This window comes from Aulostomus chinensis, chromosome 4 (assembly GCF_037954235.1).
Source record: "Aulostomus chinensis isolate RoL2024-O1b breed Wild chromosome 4, RoL_Achi_v1.0, whole genome shotgun sequence".
Lineage (NCBI taxonomy): Eukaryota > Metazoa > Chordata > Actinopteri > Syngnathiformes > Aulostomidae > Aulostomus > Aulostomus chinensis.
The window spans coordinates 8,392,599-8,409,040 of record NC_141323.1 but is presented as its reverse complement, the minus strand read 5'-3'; the positions used below and the strand labels follow the sequence as shown (position 1 = coordinate 8,409,040).

At 47.1% G+C, this 16,442-nt stretch overlaps 1 protein-coding gene across 1 annotated transcript; it reads right to left on the bottom strand.

Moving 5' to 3' along the window:
- Positions 1-5,781: 5,781 nt before the first annotated feature.
- Positions 5,782-12,722, bottom strand: kcna1b (potassium voltage-gated channel, shaker-related subfamily, member 1b). The gene is made up of 2 exons (XM_086201454.1): positions 12,455-12,722; positions 5,782-12,011 (listed from the first exon to the last, which is right to left on the bottom strand). The coding sequence occupies exon 2, from the start codon at positions 11,875-11,877 to the stop codon at positions 10,390-10,392; it is 1,488 nt and encodes a 495-aa protein (XP_086057580.1). The 5' UTR covers positions 11,878-12,011; positions 12,455-12,722; the 3' UTR covers positions 5,782-10,389.
- Between the last annotated feature and the right edge of the window lie 3,720 nt (positions 12,723-16,442).

The window sequence follows — 16,442 nt, the reverse complement described above, 5'->3', positions numbered from 1 at the left end:
ATGGTTTGTGAAGTTGTTGGATGTTGTGACTTTTTTAGAACAGTGATTCAGTGCAGAGCAGGTTGCTAAAGAGCTGCTGACATTTATCATCAGAAGGTTTTGGCCATGCGGCAGATCGTGGTTCAGGAACATGGAACCAAACATTGGGTCTTGGCTGTCCTAAGCTCAGCGAGCAGCTTCATCCTGCTTTCAGTCTGTAAAGAACGTCGCAGTAAAGAACATGGCCGCTGCTACCAGCTGATCCGAGACGTACACCCACCTAGTTTTTGATGCTGTATTTGCCATCTTATAGCATGAGTGCTACTTACTAAGTATGCAATGAGTCTCCTCCTTCTCCAGTGAACCGCTTGCAGTGGTTGATTGAACATTTTTGACACAGGTTCAGATGTACATTGATACTGCAAGGTGAAAGGAAAAGACTTATGTCACATGAGCAGAGGACTAAGCTAGTTAGCAAGATTACAAACAAGCATCCAGCAACCATCCACTCTACTCACAGTCACCAACTACAGCTAATATGTATATGATGTGAGACCAAATACGCCTAATCAACTGCTGGAAGTCGCCATCTTGTTTCTGTGAAAACCTCTATCGGCTGGATAAGCTAAGCTAATAGCTACAATAATGTTGATTATCCATCAAATTCGTCCAAAACACAGAGAGAGGGACAACCAGGACTCTGACGACCTTGACAATCTTGATGACCTTGATGACCTTGAAGACCCTGACGACTGGGATGCTGACTAGCCGCTTTGATTCGTATCCTTTGCATCCTGTATATGCAACAATAACAGTACTTCGCTGAGTCCTGATGACTAATGACCAGCCTGGTCAGATTTCCTCATGAACCAGCACGTGTGACATCATCATTGCTGCTGAGTAACGGAGACCTTTTCCTGCATCATCGCCAGACTTCATCATCATATTCAAAACTGTAGAGTGAGTGATTCTTGCTCTCTGGAAGCTTTTTAGTTTCTTCCTTGGTTTTGTTGTATTTCAAATTTCATTTATAGCTGCCATGTTGATTTATCTATTTTTGGTAAAAGAAATCTTAAATCCTGGCTGACTTTTGTTTCCATGTGTAGGCCGGTGCACGCACAGCCATCTGTCTTTCTTTGGAAGTTCCATCCAGTCTGTTTACATCCGGTGGAAACCTCCCACGTGTCTGCAAGCTCCTCCCTCCACTAATGTTTGCTTGTCTTTTCAACAAGCAAACTGGAAAAATTGAACTTTTTTTTTGCAGATGTTTGACAGATTGTGGTTGGTGTGCTGGTAAAAGTGAGCTAACAGGCTACTAGCGAGCTAACAAGCTAATGTTATGGGTGAGGTGTTGATAAGGAAAGTCCACAGGGTTAGAAGTTAAAAAACAGACCAAATTATGAGGTTATAGAGGGAGTATTTGCTTTTTCACTGCTCCTGTTACTGCTACAAGCTGCAGCATGAAGTGAGACCCCTGTGTGTGTGTGTGTGTGTGTTTGTGTTTGTGTGCATGTGTTTTTGTGTGCATGTGTATGTGTGTGTTGTTGTTGTTGTCTACTTGCTTCCATGTGGAATTCTGGAATATTATTAAAATAGAACTTTCAGGATGGAGAGTCAAGAGAAGTTTGTCAGTGACATCATCACCATTTGATGGCCGAGATCGAAGAGGCAGCAGCCACGAGAGTTTCCGTGGAAACCCACTGGAATAAAGGTTGTGTTTGTGTGCTGGTGGTCACGAGTTGAAGCAGAGTTGTTGGAAGTATGAATGTTGTTCCTCTTAACTTGAAGAAGTTGTACAAAGAAATTGCTTCAATATTGTCTGACGGGTTTAGAATGTTTGCTGTTGTGAAAATCTCTCGAGGTTCACGTCAACCAGAAATGTGCCGTTAATCTCATTAATAAGCAATAATGCATGAAAAGAACAATGTCATCAGCAAAAGTGCTTGTCTGGTTGATATCAGTGTTCAACACAGTTACCAGTGCCTTAATCCCATTGATCTATGAACACTGTCAGCTGCAACTGAGGCACCACAGAAGAAAAAGGTGCATTTTAGTAGTATTTAGTATTTGGAGAGGCAGTCAAGCTCAGAAGTACTGCTAGTAAGTGATTGTACTGAATATTAGTTTGGAGGCTTGTTGTCTTGAGAGAGAAAATGATAAAAAGCTGTGAAAGTTGTATGGAAGCTTGCAGTGGTCAAGACTGATCCACTCATCCACTCATACTTCATCCATTCATCCATTCTTCCACTCAACCATCCATCATCAGCTGACTACCCTGTCACATGATGAAGAATGTGATCATAATCACAGTAAAGGGAGTTTTGCCTGCATTGGAATCCTGGTGAAGCCCACAGATCAAGTCTCTTCCAGGCTGAGCTGTTCTGGATGGAGGATCATTGCTGGTCTGCTTGTCACATTTCTACACGGCTGTATGTCGTACGTTGTACTGGATGTTGTATTTGGGATGTTGCCTGTTAGCTTCAAGCTTGCGCTGAGCAACGCTGAGCCTCGACTTCTCCAACCGCACAGGTTTTTGTTTGAATCACGAACAAACATATGTCAGGGTTTCAGGCTGCAACTGACATTTTTCTGCAATATTAATCTTCAATGTTAATGAAAACAGCCTCAGAAATAGATTCATAAACTTCAGTTATCTTTTCACAAAACTAGTGAAGGAAACAAGGCTAAAAAAGGCTGAATAGCAACGGTGGTAACTGTAACTAGCGTGAGTTCCCATCATGTTCCTTTCTGCTTCAGCTGAAACCTGACAAACAAAGTAACCCTAATGATAAGAAGAACATTCTGTCAGCGAAACCTCAGCTTGTGTGCTCCTTGCTTTGAATGACACAGTATATGACAATGATATACTGAGTGTGAGAGGGAGACGAGGGCTGGTGTACACTGTATATGCACAACATTCTGAATACTTGTGACAAAGTATCATGTGGCCTTTTCTTTCTCTTCCATGTTCGTACTGCAATGTTGTAAATTATTTGTATAAAATGACATCATGAATATTAAAGACATATAAGACCTCATGTCTCGTCGTGTGTGTGGCTATGGAACATTGATTCACTGCACCGTTGCTGTATTTTATAACTGTGTTACAGGAATAAATCATCTCAGTTTTTTCCGTTGCCATGGTGACTCATACCGTCAGCCAGACTTGACTGACCAGAATCTGCTCAGCTGTCCCTAGTAGTGGTACATGTTAGCCTCCTACACACACATGCGCGCGCGCACACACACACACACACACACACACACACACACACACACACACACACACACACACACACAATCATACACATACACACACTAAAATCATTTAAATATACATGAATAAATACGGGCTGCACGGTGGTGCAGTTGTCCTCCCTGTGGCCCCCCAGCAAGAAGGTTGTGGGTGGAGCAGTGGTCCTCACTGTGGCCCCCAGCAAGAAGGTTGTGGGTGGAGCCCCAGCTGCAGCACGGGGTCTTTCTGGGTGAGTCTCCATGTTCTCCCTGTTCCTGCTGGGTTCTCTCTGGTACTCCAGCTTCCTCCACAGTCCAAAGACATCAAGAGGGACCAGGTTAATCCAGACTCTAAATTGACCGTAGGCGTGGCTGGGAGAGCCAATGGTTGTCTGTCTCTATGTGTTGGCCCTGCCATGGACTGGTGACCTGTCCAGGGTGAACCCCGCCTCTCGCCCGTAGATGCTGGGATAGGCTCCACCCCCCCCGCGACCCTTAATGTGTAGGAATAAGCGGAAGATGACGATGGATGGATGAATAAATACTTTGCCCATGTTAGCTTAGCTTAGTTAGCTTAGCACAATGACTGATAGTGGGTGGGAAGTGTTAGCATAACTGTAGCAAGTCAGGGTAATTGAAAATATGGCCTTGAATCATTGTGGATTTTTAGACTCTAAACAGACTTCTGAGTGAAGTTTGATTTGCCAACATGCAGCTTCTGTCTCTCTCCTATCAAACGTGGCATCAACATGGAGGAGGAGCTTCCTCCATCCAGAATCATCTCCCTGACTCAAAATCAGCTGCTGCCTGACACTTGCAGTCCCCTGAGTGCTCTGATTTATCTTCTGCATCTTCAGCTAACATGTCAGATGTGTCAATGCCATGGTGTCTGTCATCATCACGCCACTTCCTGCTTGGGAGAAAGACCAGCATAGATGGACGTGTCCTGTCATACAGCCTCCAGCCTAGTTAGAAGAGCAAGTGGCCCTCGCCGCGCCGACTGTGTCTTAAAGCCTTCTTAGTGTGTGACGAGGTTCAGCACAGTCTGGAGGGTTGTAGCCAGCTGGCCAGAGAGCTCCTCACCCTCTGGTGTTTGACAAGGACTGCTGTGGGACGCCCTCACTTATTCATGCGGTCGACGAGAGGAGCTGTTGATCACTGAAGATCTCATTTCTTTTCCTGCAACATGCTCTTCTGCTTCCTGGAACATTAAGTCTTAATCAGAGTTATAGTTGACTGCTACTACTACAGAATCCCCCGCGTGTCCGGCGCCACGCGCCCCCAGCTCTGCCCCCTCAGGGGAAGGTTGTGATTTAGTTTGAATAACTAAATCGAAGACGAACAGTGATGGCTGTAATGTCTCAACAGCTTCTTGCAAATATTCAGTTTGTTGTCAGTAAAATGGCTGAAAAATTACAGACTTCCCTATAATTTTTTTTTTTTTTTTGCCAGAAAAGCCGCTGAAAACATCCCAGTGTCTCGGCAAACACATGAAAAACAGAGAGACACAGTTGTGTCCCCTATGAGAATAACTTGAGGTGGGAAGACGTATCAGCAGAGAAGGAACCTGCTCCGGGGCTCCTGTCACGCATGCAGCGTCAGAGGCTAGGAGTCGGCCATGTAGCTACGCTCTTCCTCTGCGGGGTCGTCGTGTCCTCGCACACCAAACTGAGCCGCTTCACATGCCAAACTATTTTTGAGAGGTCACGTCTCTGCCGCCCCACGTGTGTGACTTCACGTTCCTGACAGCCACCATGGGTAGGGGAGACTTGGGCCCAGGCTGCTTGGACTAAGACTGTTGGATCCTTGAACCCCTATCAGGTCAAAGGTCGGCACACCTCCGCGTTGCCAGCTCTCACTGCTCATTCAGCTCCTGATAGCTGCCACGTGCGCACGGTGGCCCCAATGTTTTCCAGGGACTAATTTTAGAAAAAAGCTGACATTAGTGACATAACTCATTTCTCTGTTTGACCCGTTTGGTCTTATAATATTTTGAAAGTCTGAAGACTTCATTATGATCCACATTTATTAGCATCAATGTAAGTGCCAATCAATATCCTCGCATCAGGATTTTAGCAGAAACAAAAAGATGAAGTGCAAACAAAGCTGTCGGCACCTCCACAGGAACATTACCATCATCACTATTGACAACGAAGCGTCCTCTGCACTTCAGAGCGGATAAAGAGATGCTAAGGAAGTTAGCATCACTTTGTTTCTAATGAGAGGAGCAGTCGCCCCCCAGCAGACGAACCCCCCATCATTGTCATCAGTGAACAAGCGGCTCAGTCAGAATTTATTGAAACTGCTGTTTAACGATGAAGTCAGAATGGACAGAGACGAGTGGAACCTGAGCACGTTCCACACGGCCTCACGACTGCAGCTAGAACCCAAGTTTGAAAGTAACACACTGAGATGTTAACGAGTGTGTGTGTGTGTGTGGGGGGGGGGGGGGGCAGATGGTCAACAAGTACATTTATTATTTTCTTTAATTTTTTTCTCATGTGTTTCCAGCTCTGGGACTCGTTCTCGCCGTCGGGCCTCATAAAGAACCACAAAACACAAAAGCTCTGTTGTTAAAACTAGAACATTTAAAAAGGTACATGAGGATAGAGAATTATTTCAACTCTGACTTATCATAACAACAACGGTAATCATGACAGAGTTTGCATGAGTAAAAATATAAAACCTTCAGTGACACTTTAACAGACGCAAATGTGTTCAGTATTTTTAGACTGACACGCCTCTTCATCATCATCATCATCATCATCATCATCATCGTAAAGACATGCAGAGTTTCTCAACCTGACATTTCAACCTAATTATATTTTAATGCATCAAATTTCATTCAGTTAATGATTTTTAAATATCAAGTATAAAATCCTAAGTTCCAATTTTATTTTTTTCATGAATTAGTGCCAAATAAAGATAGAGACATTTTAATATATGAGATTTCTCTGGAAGAGAAAAAAAGACAGACATTCTCTCCAACCCTCATAAAATAACCCAAGTACCACTTGACGTTTCCCCAGCTGATGAACTACGAAGTTCTCTAAAACGTTATGTTTAAATATGGAAAACATCAGAGGAAATATCTGATTGTGATGATATAAAACCTGACTAACAAACAAATGGGATTCTGGGCTCTCGTCCCAGAGATGTTTCACTCTGGCAGAGCGCCGTCTGAAGGGCAGTCCAGCCGACTGATGCCAATGAGTCGACGGTGGAGTCGCTTCCATCTGGGTGTCACAGGTTGAGAAACTCTGTAAGAGAACTGGACGTTTGCTATGCATCTGAACCTGTTCCGATGGTTCCGATGGTTCCGATGGGTCCGATGGTTCTGGCAGTCTGAAGCTTGTTTAAAAGAGTTCAGTCAAACAGTTATGTTTTCAGCCACAGATACAAATGAAAAGCACAGTCACAGGTAGAACATCAGTCTGAAAAGGTGCTTCTTGATCACCAAGCAAACATAAAAGTGAGCTTGGTCCCGTCGGCGCGCGCCGTCCGTCACCCCAAACATCCCCGCACTCCCGGTGTGCCTTTGCTCCCTCTGGGCTGCTGGAGCACCGAGCACCTGTCTCTGTACGTGTCCATCAGGCTGAGCGTTCATTAAAGGTTTGCCTCTTCGCTGGTTCAGTACTCAGGAGCTTCAACCATCTGGATGATGACAAACAGCCGAGGAGGCCGAGGACATCTGGACATTTACGCTTTCGATGTCAAAGAACCACACAGTGCTGACGAGTTCCTCAATCATCCCTCCAGTTTCTGTTTCCTCCTGCGGAGTGGACTGAAGTCACTTCCCACTAAATCCATGACAAGACCGTTTTCACAGAAATATAGTTAGAACTATTACTAACTATTACTGTGTAGAAAATGTTGTGGTTTTACAGTCTGTCCAACTAAAAAGAAGTTTTTTAATCTCACATTTGTTACTAAACCAGCAAATCTGGGGAAAATTAAACAAGATCAACCAACATGCTGATGATGCTTTGCAGAACCTTACTGGCACCAGGTTTGCATCCGGTTCCTGGCAGCACCTGCTGAGCTCTGAGAGGCCGGTGATACACTTACAAGACCCAGATGTCTAAGATTTACTGGCTCTGACATGTTCTGGCCCGCTCATCACTCAGGGGCGGCAGAATCTAAACGTACCATCAAATCTCAAGTGTTCTCGTGATTCTTGAACAAGTTCCTTCCTTCCAACAGTAAACAATAAAATCAATCTGAGTTTATAGATATGATTTTTAAAAATTAATCAAGAGAAAGGTATTCAGCTGTGTGTCATGGTCCAGGACGGTCCTGTGACTCCGGGGTCCTCTGAGCGATGAGTCTCGTGAAGGTCGGCAGCATCAGTGCAGCGTCTCTGCGGTCATCAGCTGGTTGATGAACCAGGAGGCACTTCAGTCGGTTCGCTATTGAGACGCGCTGCAAGGCACTAGAACTCTTCAGTATTACTGCTGCTCTTCTGATTTAATGTCCAATTAAAAAAAGGAGGGTCACAAATCATGTTTATCTCATGCATGCCAAATATCAAACAAATCCATCAAAAGAGGATGTCATTCCTGCAATGTCCTTTTCAAAGAGCTTTGTCTCTTCTGACGTGTTTTCTTCTCTAGGAGATTCGTCCCCTTGGCTCGTCACGTCCTGTCATTACTGAGGACGATCGTCATCCTCGTCCTGATGTTCCTCCGCCACTGCAAGTATTTTAATACTGACATCATGCACTGAGTATATGTAGCTTACGCTGCTAATTAGGCCGTAATGCTCCTAGAATCTGGACATGCCGTGATCATTGTTCTCGTTAACATTCAACACTGAAATGCTTTGAACTAAAACCATAAATAGTCAGTGCACTTCTGGTGAAAACAATGAGCGACAAGACGTCAGGGACGAGATGAAGGCCCAAGAAAATAAAAATGAGGTAACATTTTGTGCATGCTGATACAAGAGAAGAGAGTCTCTGCATGCTTTTATATAAAGGAGAGATGCACGGTGTCCCATTGCTGCAGGTCTTCCTCACCGTTTCCAGTAAGGTGCCAGAAAAATTCATACAACTTTCCAGGATGTTCTGCATAAAAAGACCTGGGAACCTCCGGAGAGTTTCAGTATCCTGTATCCATCTCATCAGCTTTCATCTGGTTTCTTTTGCATTTAATCCTGACAGTTGAGAGAAGTCATCCAGGAACTTTGCTGTGGAACGAGTTTCTTGTGCTTTAAAACGGGGAAGATTTCTTCAGCCTAAAAAAAACCTCAATTCTTCTTTTAAAAACTTTGTTTTCAGTTCAGGTTAAGATTTCTTATTGGATCTGTCTCCAGACACGTTTTATCTTCTTCAGCTTGTTCTTTTGAAAACTGCCTTTTCTTTGGAGGCTCCTGCCCTACTTTTTTATACCTATCGACCCATCCAGTGTCCAGAAACAAATCTGAACAACATTGATGGCATCACCAACTCCCAGCCAATCACCAGCACTGTTGGACGTTAATATTTGGTTCAATGAAGATCGTGGTAACGTTTAACATCAGCTGAGGGACACTGACAACAGCTGATTTGAACCCAGTATTGATCTCATAAATATCAAGATACTTCCTCTTGCAATATATTGATGTATAAATTACCTAATCAATATTTCAACAAGTTGGTTATTGAATGTGCTAAAGGTTGCTTTAATGGATTGTCTCAGGTGATGAATTCTGACAACATGACTCAGAGATTAAAAACATTGCTCCTGAGTATCAGATGATCTCATTTCAATTTACATTATGACACTGATCAACTGTGTCCATGGAGGGTTATTATTTATTGTTCTGAATTCCTGCTTTTAGATTCTTGCAGCTGTGATAGTGTTGTGATAACCCTCCAACACACACACACACACACACACACACACACACACACACACACACACACACACAGATTGGATGTTGACCTGATTTCCATTTTCAACCAAAATTTAACGTCCGTCCAACTTTAGACCTCAACAGTTTGGATCCATCAAGTGGCTCCAGTGCAGGTTTGAATCAGAGCCATCAGGACTCTGGGCAGTTATTGCAACCAACGAGACCAGCAAAAATGGTTCAGCGGTCATTGACAAACCACAGAGCCACATAGCGTCCTGCCTGCCTCAGATCAACAACCAGATCTTAACTGCTGTCAGTTGAAACTAAGACCAACGGGGATGCTTTGAACCGCCGAGGTGGAACCACTAACTCCTCAACAACACAACCAAAGACAGCGAAGACTGTTGAACACGTTAACCAGCTCTTATGAGGTTTTAGCCAAATCTGGACCTGGACTGAGAGGTCAGGGGTCATTAGAGATCAGGTCAGATCTCAAGAGTAGAAATGTCGAACATGAGTAAAACTGTCGTCATCTTTGTAATCCTCCTCTTATCCAGTTGGTCCAGGTCGCGAGGGCAGCAGCCTCACCAAGGAAGCCCAGACTGTCCTCTCCCAGCCACGTCCACCAGCTCTTCAGGGGGAATCCTGAGGCGTCCCCAGGCCAGCCCAGAGATATAATCCCTCCAGCGTGTCCTGGGTCGGCCCCGAGGCCTCCTCCTGGTCAGACATGCCTGGAACACCTCCTGAGGGAGGCGTCCTCACCAGATGCCTGAACCACCTCCACTGACTCCTCTACATGGAGGAGCAGCAGCTCTACTCTGAGTCCCTCCTGAAGGACTGAGCTTCTCACCCTGTCTCTGAGGGAGAGCCCAGCCTCCCTGAGGAGGGAACTCGTTTCAGCCGCTTGTATTCAGGATCTTGTTCTTTCAGTCATTACCCAGAGCTCATGACCACAGGTGAGGGTTGGAACGGAGACTGACAGGTAAATGGAGAGCCTCACCTTCTGGCTAAGCTCCATCTTCACCACTGGTTTAGCACCCCCATCACTGCGGATGCCACTCCAATCCGCCTGTCAATCTCCCGCTCAATCCTACCCTCACTCGTGAACAAGACCCCGAGATACTTAAACTCCTCCACCTTACCTTTAGTAAAACCATCAAAACACTTCCTGATAGCTACTGATGTTTGTGTAACTGCCAGTTAAATCTTTTTAATCAAACAGTCTGAAATTCACTGTGTTCCTTCAAGTCTCCAATAAAATTGATCCAAAACAATATAAATCAAATGCACCAATGAGCATCCACATATTTGTACACTATTTACAGCATCCTTCAGCGCCACCTACACATCAGTGAGCAGCTTTGTCTTGTTCACACAGTTCTGGCTGGGTACTGTGCAGTTGGCAGTCCTCAGGTTTGCCTCCCTAAAGTTATCAATGCTGTTGTTCATGTCCTCGTCAATTTCCATGTACTCCGACTTGCTGACCACCGAGGAGCTGCGGCGGCTGGAGGTGGTGTCTGACACCAAGTTCTGGTTGCTGACGTTGAGCAGCTGGGCCTGCTCCTCTCCATCCGTCTCCCGGTGGTAGAAGTAGTTGAAGTTGGAGACAATGACCGGCACAGGCAGGGCAATGGTCAGCACGCCGGCAATGGCACAAAGAGAGCCTACAATCTTTCCCCCTATGGTGACGGGGTACATGTCCCCGTAGCCAACAGTCGTCATGGACACAACAGCCCACCAGAAGGCGTCGGGGATACTGCTGAAGAAGGACTCCTTCTCCTCAGCTTCAGCAAAGTACACGGCGCTAGAGAACAAAATGACACCAATGAAGAGGAAGAAAATGAGCAAACCCAGCTCCCGCATGCTGGCCTTGAGAGTCTGCCCCAAAATCTGGAGCCCCTTGGAGTGTCGGGATAGTTTGAAGATCCTGAAGACTCTCACCAGTCGGATAACCCTGAGAATGGCCAGAGACGTGGCCTGTTCCCCTCCGCCCTTCCCCTCCTTGTTGCCCTCGTCAGCCAGCTCCGTCCCCAGTGTGATGAAATATGGGATTATAGCCACAATATCAATGGAGTTCATCATGTTTCTGAAGAATGCTGCCTTGCTGGGACAAGCAAAAAAACGGACAATCAACTCAAATGAAAACCAGATGATGCAGAGCGTCTCTACCACAAAGAAGGGGTCCGTAAGAACATCTGGTTTGTAGAACACAGTGGAGTTCCCCAATGCGTGGAGCCGGGCACTGGGGTCCTCCTTCAGTTCCGGCAGAGTCTCCAAACAAAATATGACTATTGAAATAAGAATAACCATAACGGAGACAATGGCAATCCCCCGGGCGGGACCTGAGCTCTCCGGGTGCTCGAAGAGAAGCCAGATCTGCCGTTGGAACTCCTTCTCCGGCAGTGGTCGCTCCTCCTCCCGGATAAACCCTTCGTCCTCACGGAACTTCTCCATGGCCTCTGCACCAAGTTCGTAAAACTTAATCTCCTCTGAGAACATATCCAGTGGAACGTTGACTGGCCTTCTCAGTCGCCCCCCTGACTGATAGTAATACAATATGGCGTCAAAGCTGGGGCGATTCCGGTCAAAGAAATACTCGTTTCGTAAAGGGTCAAAGTATCGCATCCTTTTCTTGGGGTTCCCGAGGAGAGTATCCGGGAACTGGGCCAAGGTTTTCAGCTGGGTCTCGAAACGGAGTCCCGAAATATTGATGACCACACGCTCACAACAGTCGTGGTCGTCGTGGTCATCATCTGTCGGGTAGAGGTCCTGCGGGTGACCTGGCAGGGTGGACGTCTCGTCCATGTTGTCTGTGGACACCACAGTCATCCTTCCTGCTGGTGGCCAACAGCAAGAGGGAGATGAGGGGCAGCAGGTCCAAGACAGCTCCTAGCGAGCCTCCATCACCAAATTCAGTGTCATCGTCACCCCTGCTGGCTGGTAGGCCTTCCTACCAGCTTCATCTGGCAGCAGAACGGAGACAGAAACACTGAGTCAGTTTCAGAAGCCAGAGCTGGAAATCATGCTGCAGCAGAGCAGATCATTTGCTGCAGTTTTACTGCAGATGTCAAGTTTGCACTGCGCACAACTCATGTATGATCCATGATTCATGATCCATGATCTCTGATCCACAATCCGTGATCCATGATCCGTGATCCACAATCCGTGATCCATGATTCATGATCCATGATCTGTGATCCACAATCCGTGATCCATGATTCATGATCTGTGATCCACAATCCGTGATCCATGATTCATGATCTGTGATCCACAATCCGTGATCCATGATTCATGATCCATGATCCACAATCCGTGATCCATGATTCATGATCCATGATCTGTGATCCACAATCCGTGATCTATGATTCATGATCCATGATTCAAGAATGATAAAATGGCACTTTACCTGAGCAGAGCAGCAGCAGACAGAAGGAACGTCCTCACCTTTCCCAACCAGCTCGCTTTCTATGCGGATGTCGCTTGACAGAATCTCTGAAATATTCATGGGCTGGTTGCCCTGGTCAACATAGTCCGGATCTCGCAGCAGGACCCCCCGCGGCTCGGCTGCACCAATCCTGCAGGCAAGTTTAGGTAAACCATACTGGAGATAAAAGAGCGGCAGATTCACGGTCCCAGAGTGCTGCGGAGGACCGGACGCTGCGGCACCAGCGGAAAGCGTCCCCCCCCCCCCCTTCAATGCCCTCCCCCCCCCCGCCCCCTGATTATCTGCGGTAAAAACGCGGCTGAGATCCCGGCGGAGAGCGGACGCGTCCCCGGTCGGTTGGAGGCATGTTGCTGGATGTCATGTTGCGGAGCGGAGTGAAGGAGGGACGGGTGGAGGGAGAGCGAGGAGGAGGAGGAGGAGGAGGAGGAGGAGGAAGGGGGGTTCGACGCAATGCAGACAGACTGTACAGCAGCTACAGTAGCAAGCAGCAGCCGGGAAACGGACGGTCACCGGGCTCCTGCACCGTGAAACCGCAGCCGGATGAACACCAGAGACGCGCGTCTGTCCTTATGTAACGCGTCCTCGTCATCTCGGCTGAGGAATCCGCAGCAGGACGACTGCTTCTCCTAATTGGCTGCCGACTTTGCGACAGTCAGACCTGCGTGTTGGTGTAAATATTCCAGTGTTGCTATGGTAACAGGGATTAACCAGAAGACATTTCCTTCTTTTCGTCCTGTGGAAGCTCCACCAGCTCTGGTCTGTAGTTCAACCACCGGGTCTCTAATCAGCTGGTCACTGCCAGAGAAAGAGAACGGAACCAGAACCAGAGGAACTTTAATACTTAAATGAGATCCACGGTCCCAGCAGACGCCAAGCGCCACAGTTGTTACATTAGAGTGGTACTTCACATAAAACGCGTTTTCTCCTCTCCAGTCCTCACCACCAGGAGTCTTCAGCTCACTCACTTCTCCCTCCTCCATCCCTTCTTAGTGACTCCAGACTGCAGGAAGAACCAGCCACGTAGATTTAGCTTGAAGCTAACAGAGACTGATGCTAACAGCTAAACTGTCCAGAAACGTCTGGTCACCACCTCTCCAGGTGGTCTGGTAGAATCCTGGTCTCAAGGATCCACGGTAGAAACTAAAACACAGGATGACATTTAGCTGGTCAGATAGGTCCCCGGCGTTCACGACTCCCAGAAGGGTCAAATGTTGATGGATTGATTCAGCGAGTTAAGTTCCGGGTCCACGTTAGAATCCATCATGTAGCTGCAGCTTCTTTAGCTCCATGCTACAAACACCTCGTCAGGAAGCTGAAAGAGCTGCTGCGACCACGAGGGACCCAGGTGCTTCATCGCCAGCACGTTTGGCTGAACGTCCAGGGGGAAGGCTGCTGGGATAGGCTCCACCCCCACCACCCTGAACAGGAGAAGAGGGAGAACATGGAGGGATGGATGACAGATGGATGGTTTGATGGATGGATGATGGATGAGGACCAAGAACAATCATTACATCATTCTGGCAACTATTGATCATCATGTCCTTGTTCCTGGGATGACGAGGGGATGCAGGACTCAGTCCAACCAATCAGAGCAGCCACCCTAACGCCACCAGACTCGTGGAGTCCAGCAGAGATTGAAGACAATGTCACTTTGATGGAATCAGCAGGGTCTCAACTATTGACCCACAATGGAGAGCTGCATGTTCTCCCACATTCCATCTAAAAATGTCCCCTAAACCATTCATCCTGTATCTGTAGTACACAGGAACATTCCTGGTTCCTTCAAAGATAGGGGAACATTATTTGACAGACTGTCAGGGAACATTCTGGATATTGTAGGGGACATCAGCTGTTCCTAGTTTGTTTCCTGAAAGAAAGCTGTAACCAGTAAGTGTGTAACGTTCTCAGGGTTCTGGAAATGTTTCCAGGTGTAGCAGGTGGCAACACGTTCTTACACGCTTGGAATGAAAGCATGAGAACGTGTGGAGGCGTGACACATGACGCTGCTGTCCTTTCAGGAGGAACAAAAGCTGAAAGGGTTATAAATGCTGAACACACGTTCACACGCTGACATGAGCGAGCGGATGCAGGGTGAATGACTTCATCCGTATGGCGCTCAGAGCAACAGTGCAGTGTTTTATCCAATGTCAGATGGCATGTGCAGCACAAAGGACAGGTGGAGGTAGTGGCAGTGGTAGCAGCGGCGGTGGCTGCGGAGGAGGTGGCGATGACCAGCCACTCTCCGGTTACAGCTGCTGTGAAACTGAAGATGGTCGACAGCAGTGTCTCAAATCCTTCCACAGAGCAGATGGAAACTTTCATGCACACTTGAGCTTTGAGAGTGTTGTGGCGGGAAGAGGTGAGAGGAATCACAGTACTGGGACTCAGGTGTCAGGTGGGGAATCTCTTTATTCACAGCGACGGCCCTGCTAGCAACACAGCCAGAGACGTCTTCCAATGTTCCAGAACGTGACATACCTTTGTACTGAAGACAGGCTGTGTGTGTGTGTCTGTGTGAGTGAGAGTGAGTGAGAGTGTGTGTGTGAGTGAGTGTGCGTGTGAGAGGGAGTGTGTGTTTGCGTGTGAGTGAGTGTGTGTGTGAGTGTGAGAGAGTGAGTGTGTGTGAGACTGCGTGAGTGTGTGAGAGTGAGTGTGTGTGTGAGAGTGAGGGAGAGTGTGTGTGTGAGTGAGTGTGTGTGTGAGAGGGAGTGTGTGTTTGCGTGTGAGTGAGTGTGAGAGAGTGAGTGTGTGTGTGTGTGTGTGTGAGAGAGTGAGTGAGTGAGTGTGTGTGAGAGAAAGTGTGAATGTGTGTGTGAGTGAGTGTGAGAGTGAGTGAGTGAGTGTGTGAGAGAAAGTGTGTTTGAGTGTGTGAGTGAGTGTGAGAGTGTGATTGTGAGTGTGTGTGTGTTTGAGAGAGAGTGAGTGAGAGTGAGTGAGTGTGTGTGAGAGTGAGTGTTGTGTGTGAGTGAGTGTGTGTGTTTGTGTGAGTGTGTGTGAGTGTGTGTGTTAGTGTGTGTGAGAGACAGTGTGTGTGAGTGAGAGTGTGTGTCTGTGTGAGTGTGTGTGAGAGTGAGTGAGAGTGTGTGTATGAGTGAGTGAGTGTGTGTGAGAGTGAGTGTGTGTGAGAGTGAGTGTGTGTGTGAGTGTTTGTGTGTGAGTGAGTGAATTTGTGTGAGAGTGAGTGTGTGTGAGTGAGTGTGTGTGTGAGTGAGTGAGTGTGTGTGAGAGTGAGTGTGTGTGTGAGAGAGCGTGAGTGTGTGTGAGTGAGAGTGTGAGTGTGTGAGTGAGTGTGTGTGAGAGTGAGTGAGTGTGTTTGTGTGTGTGTGAGAGTTACAGTGAGTATGTGAGAGAGTGAGTGTGTGTGAGAGTGAGTGACTGTGAGTGTGTGTGATAGTGAGTGTGTGTGTGAGAGAGTGAGTGTGTTTGTGAGAGAGAGAGTGTAAATGAGTGTGAGTGAGAGTGTGTGTGTGTGTGAGTGAGTGTGTGTGTGAGAGAGAGTGAGTGTGTTTGTGAGAGAGAGAGTGTAAATGAGTGTGAGTGAGAGTGTGAGTGTGTGAGAGTGAGTGTGTGTGAGAGTGAGTGTGTGTGAGTGTGTGAGAGTTAGAGTGAGTATGTGAGAGAGTAAGTGTGTGTGAGAGTGAGTGACTGTGAGTGTGTGTGATAGTGAGTGTGTGTGTGAGAGAGTGAGTGTGTTTGTGAGAGAGTGTAAATGAGTGTGAGTGAGAGTGAGTGAGAGTGTGTGTGTGTGTGTGTGAGTGAGTGTGTGTGTGTGTGTGAGTGAGTGTGTGTGTGTGAGGGTGAGTGTGAGTGAGTGAGAGTGTGTTTGAGTGAGAGTGAGTGTGAGTGAGTTAGAGTGTGTGTGAGTGAGTGTGTGTGTGAGAGAGTGAGTGTGTGTGTGTGTGTGTGAGAGTGAGTGGGTGTGTGAGAGTGAGTGTGTGTATGTGTGTGA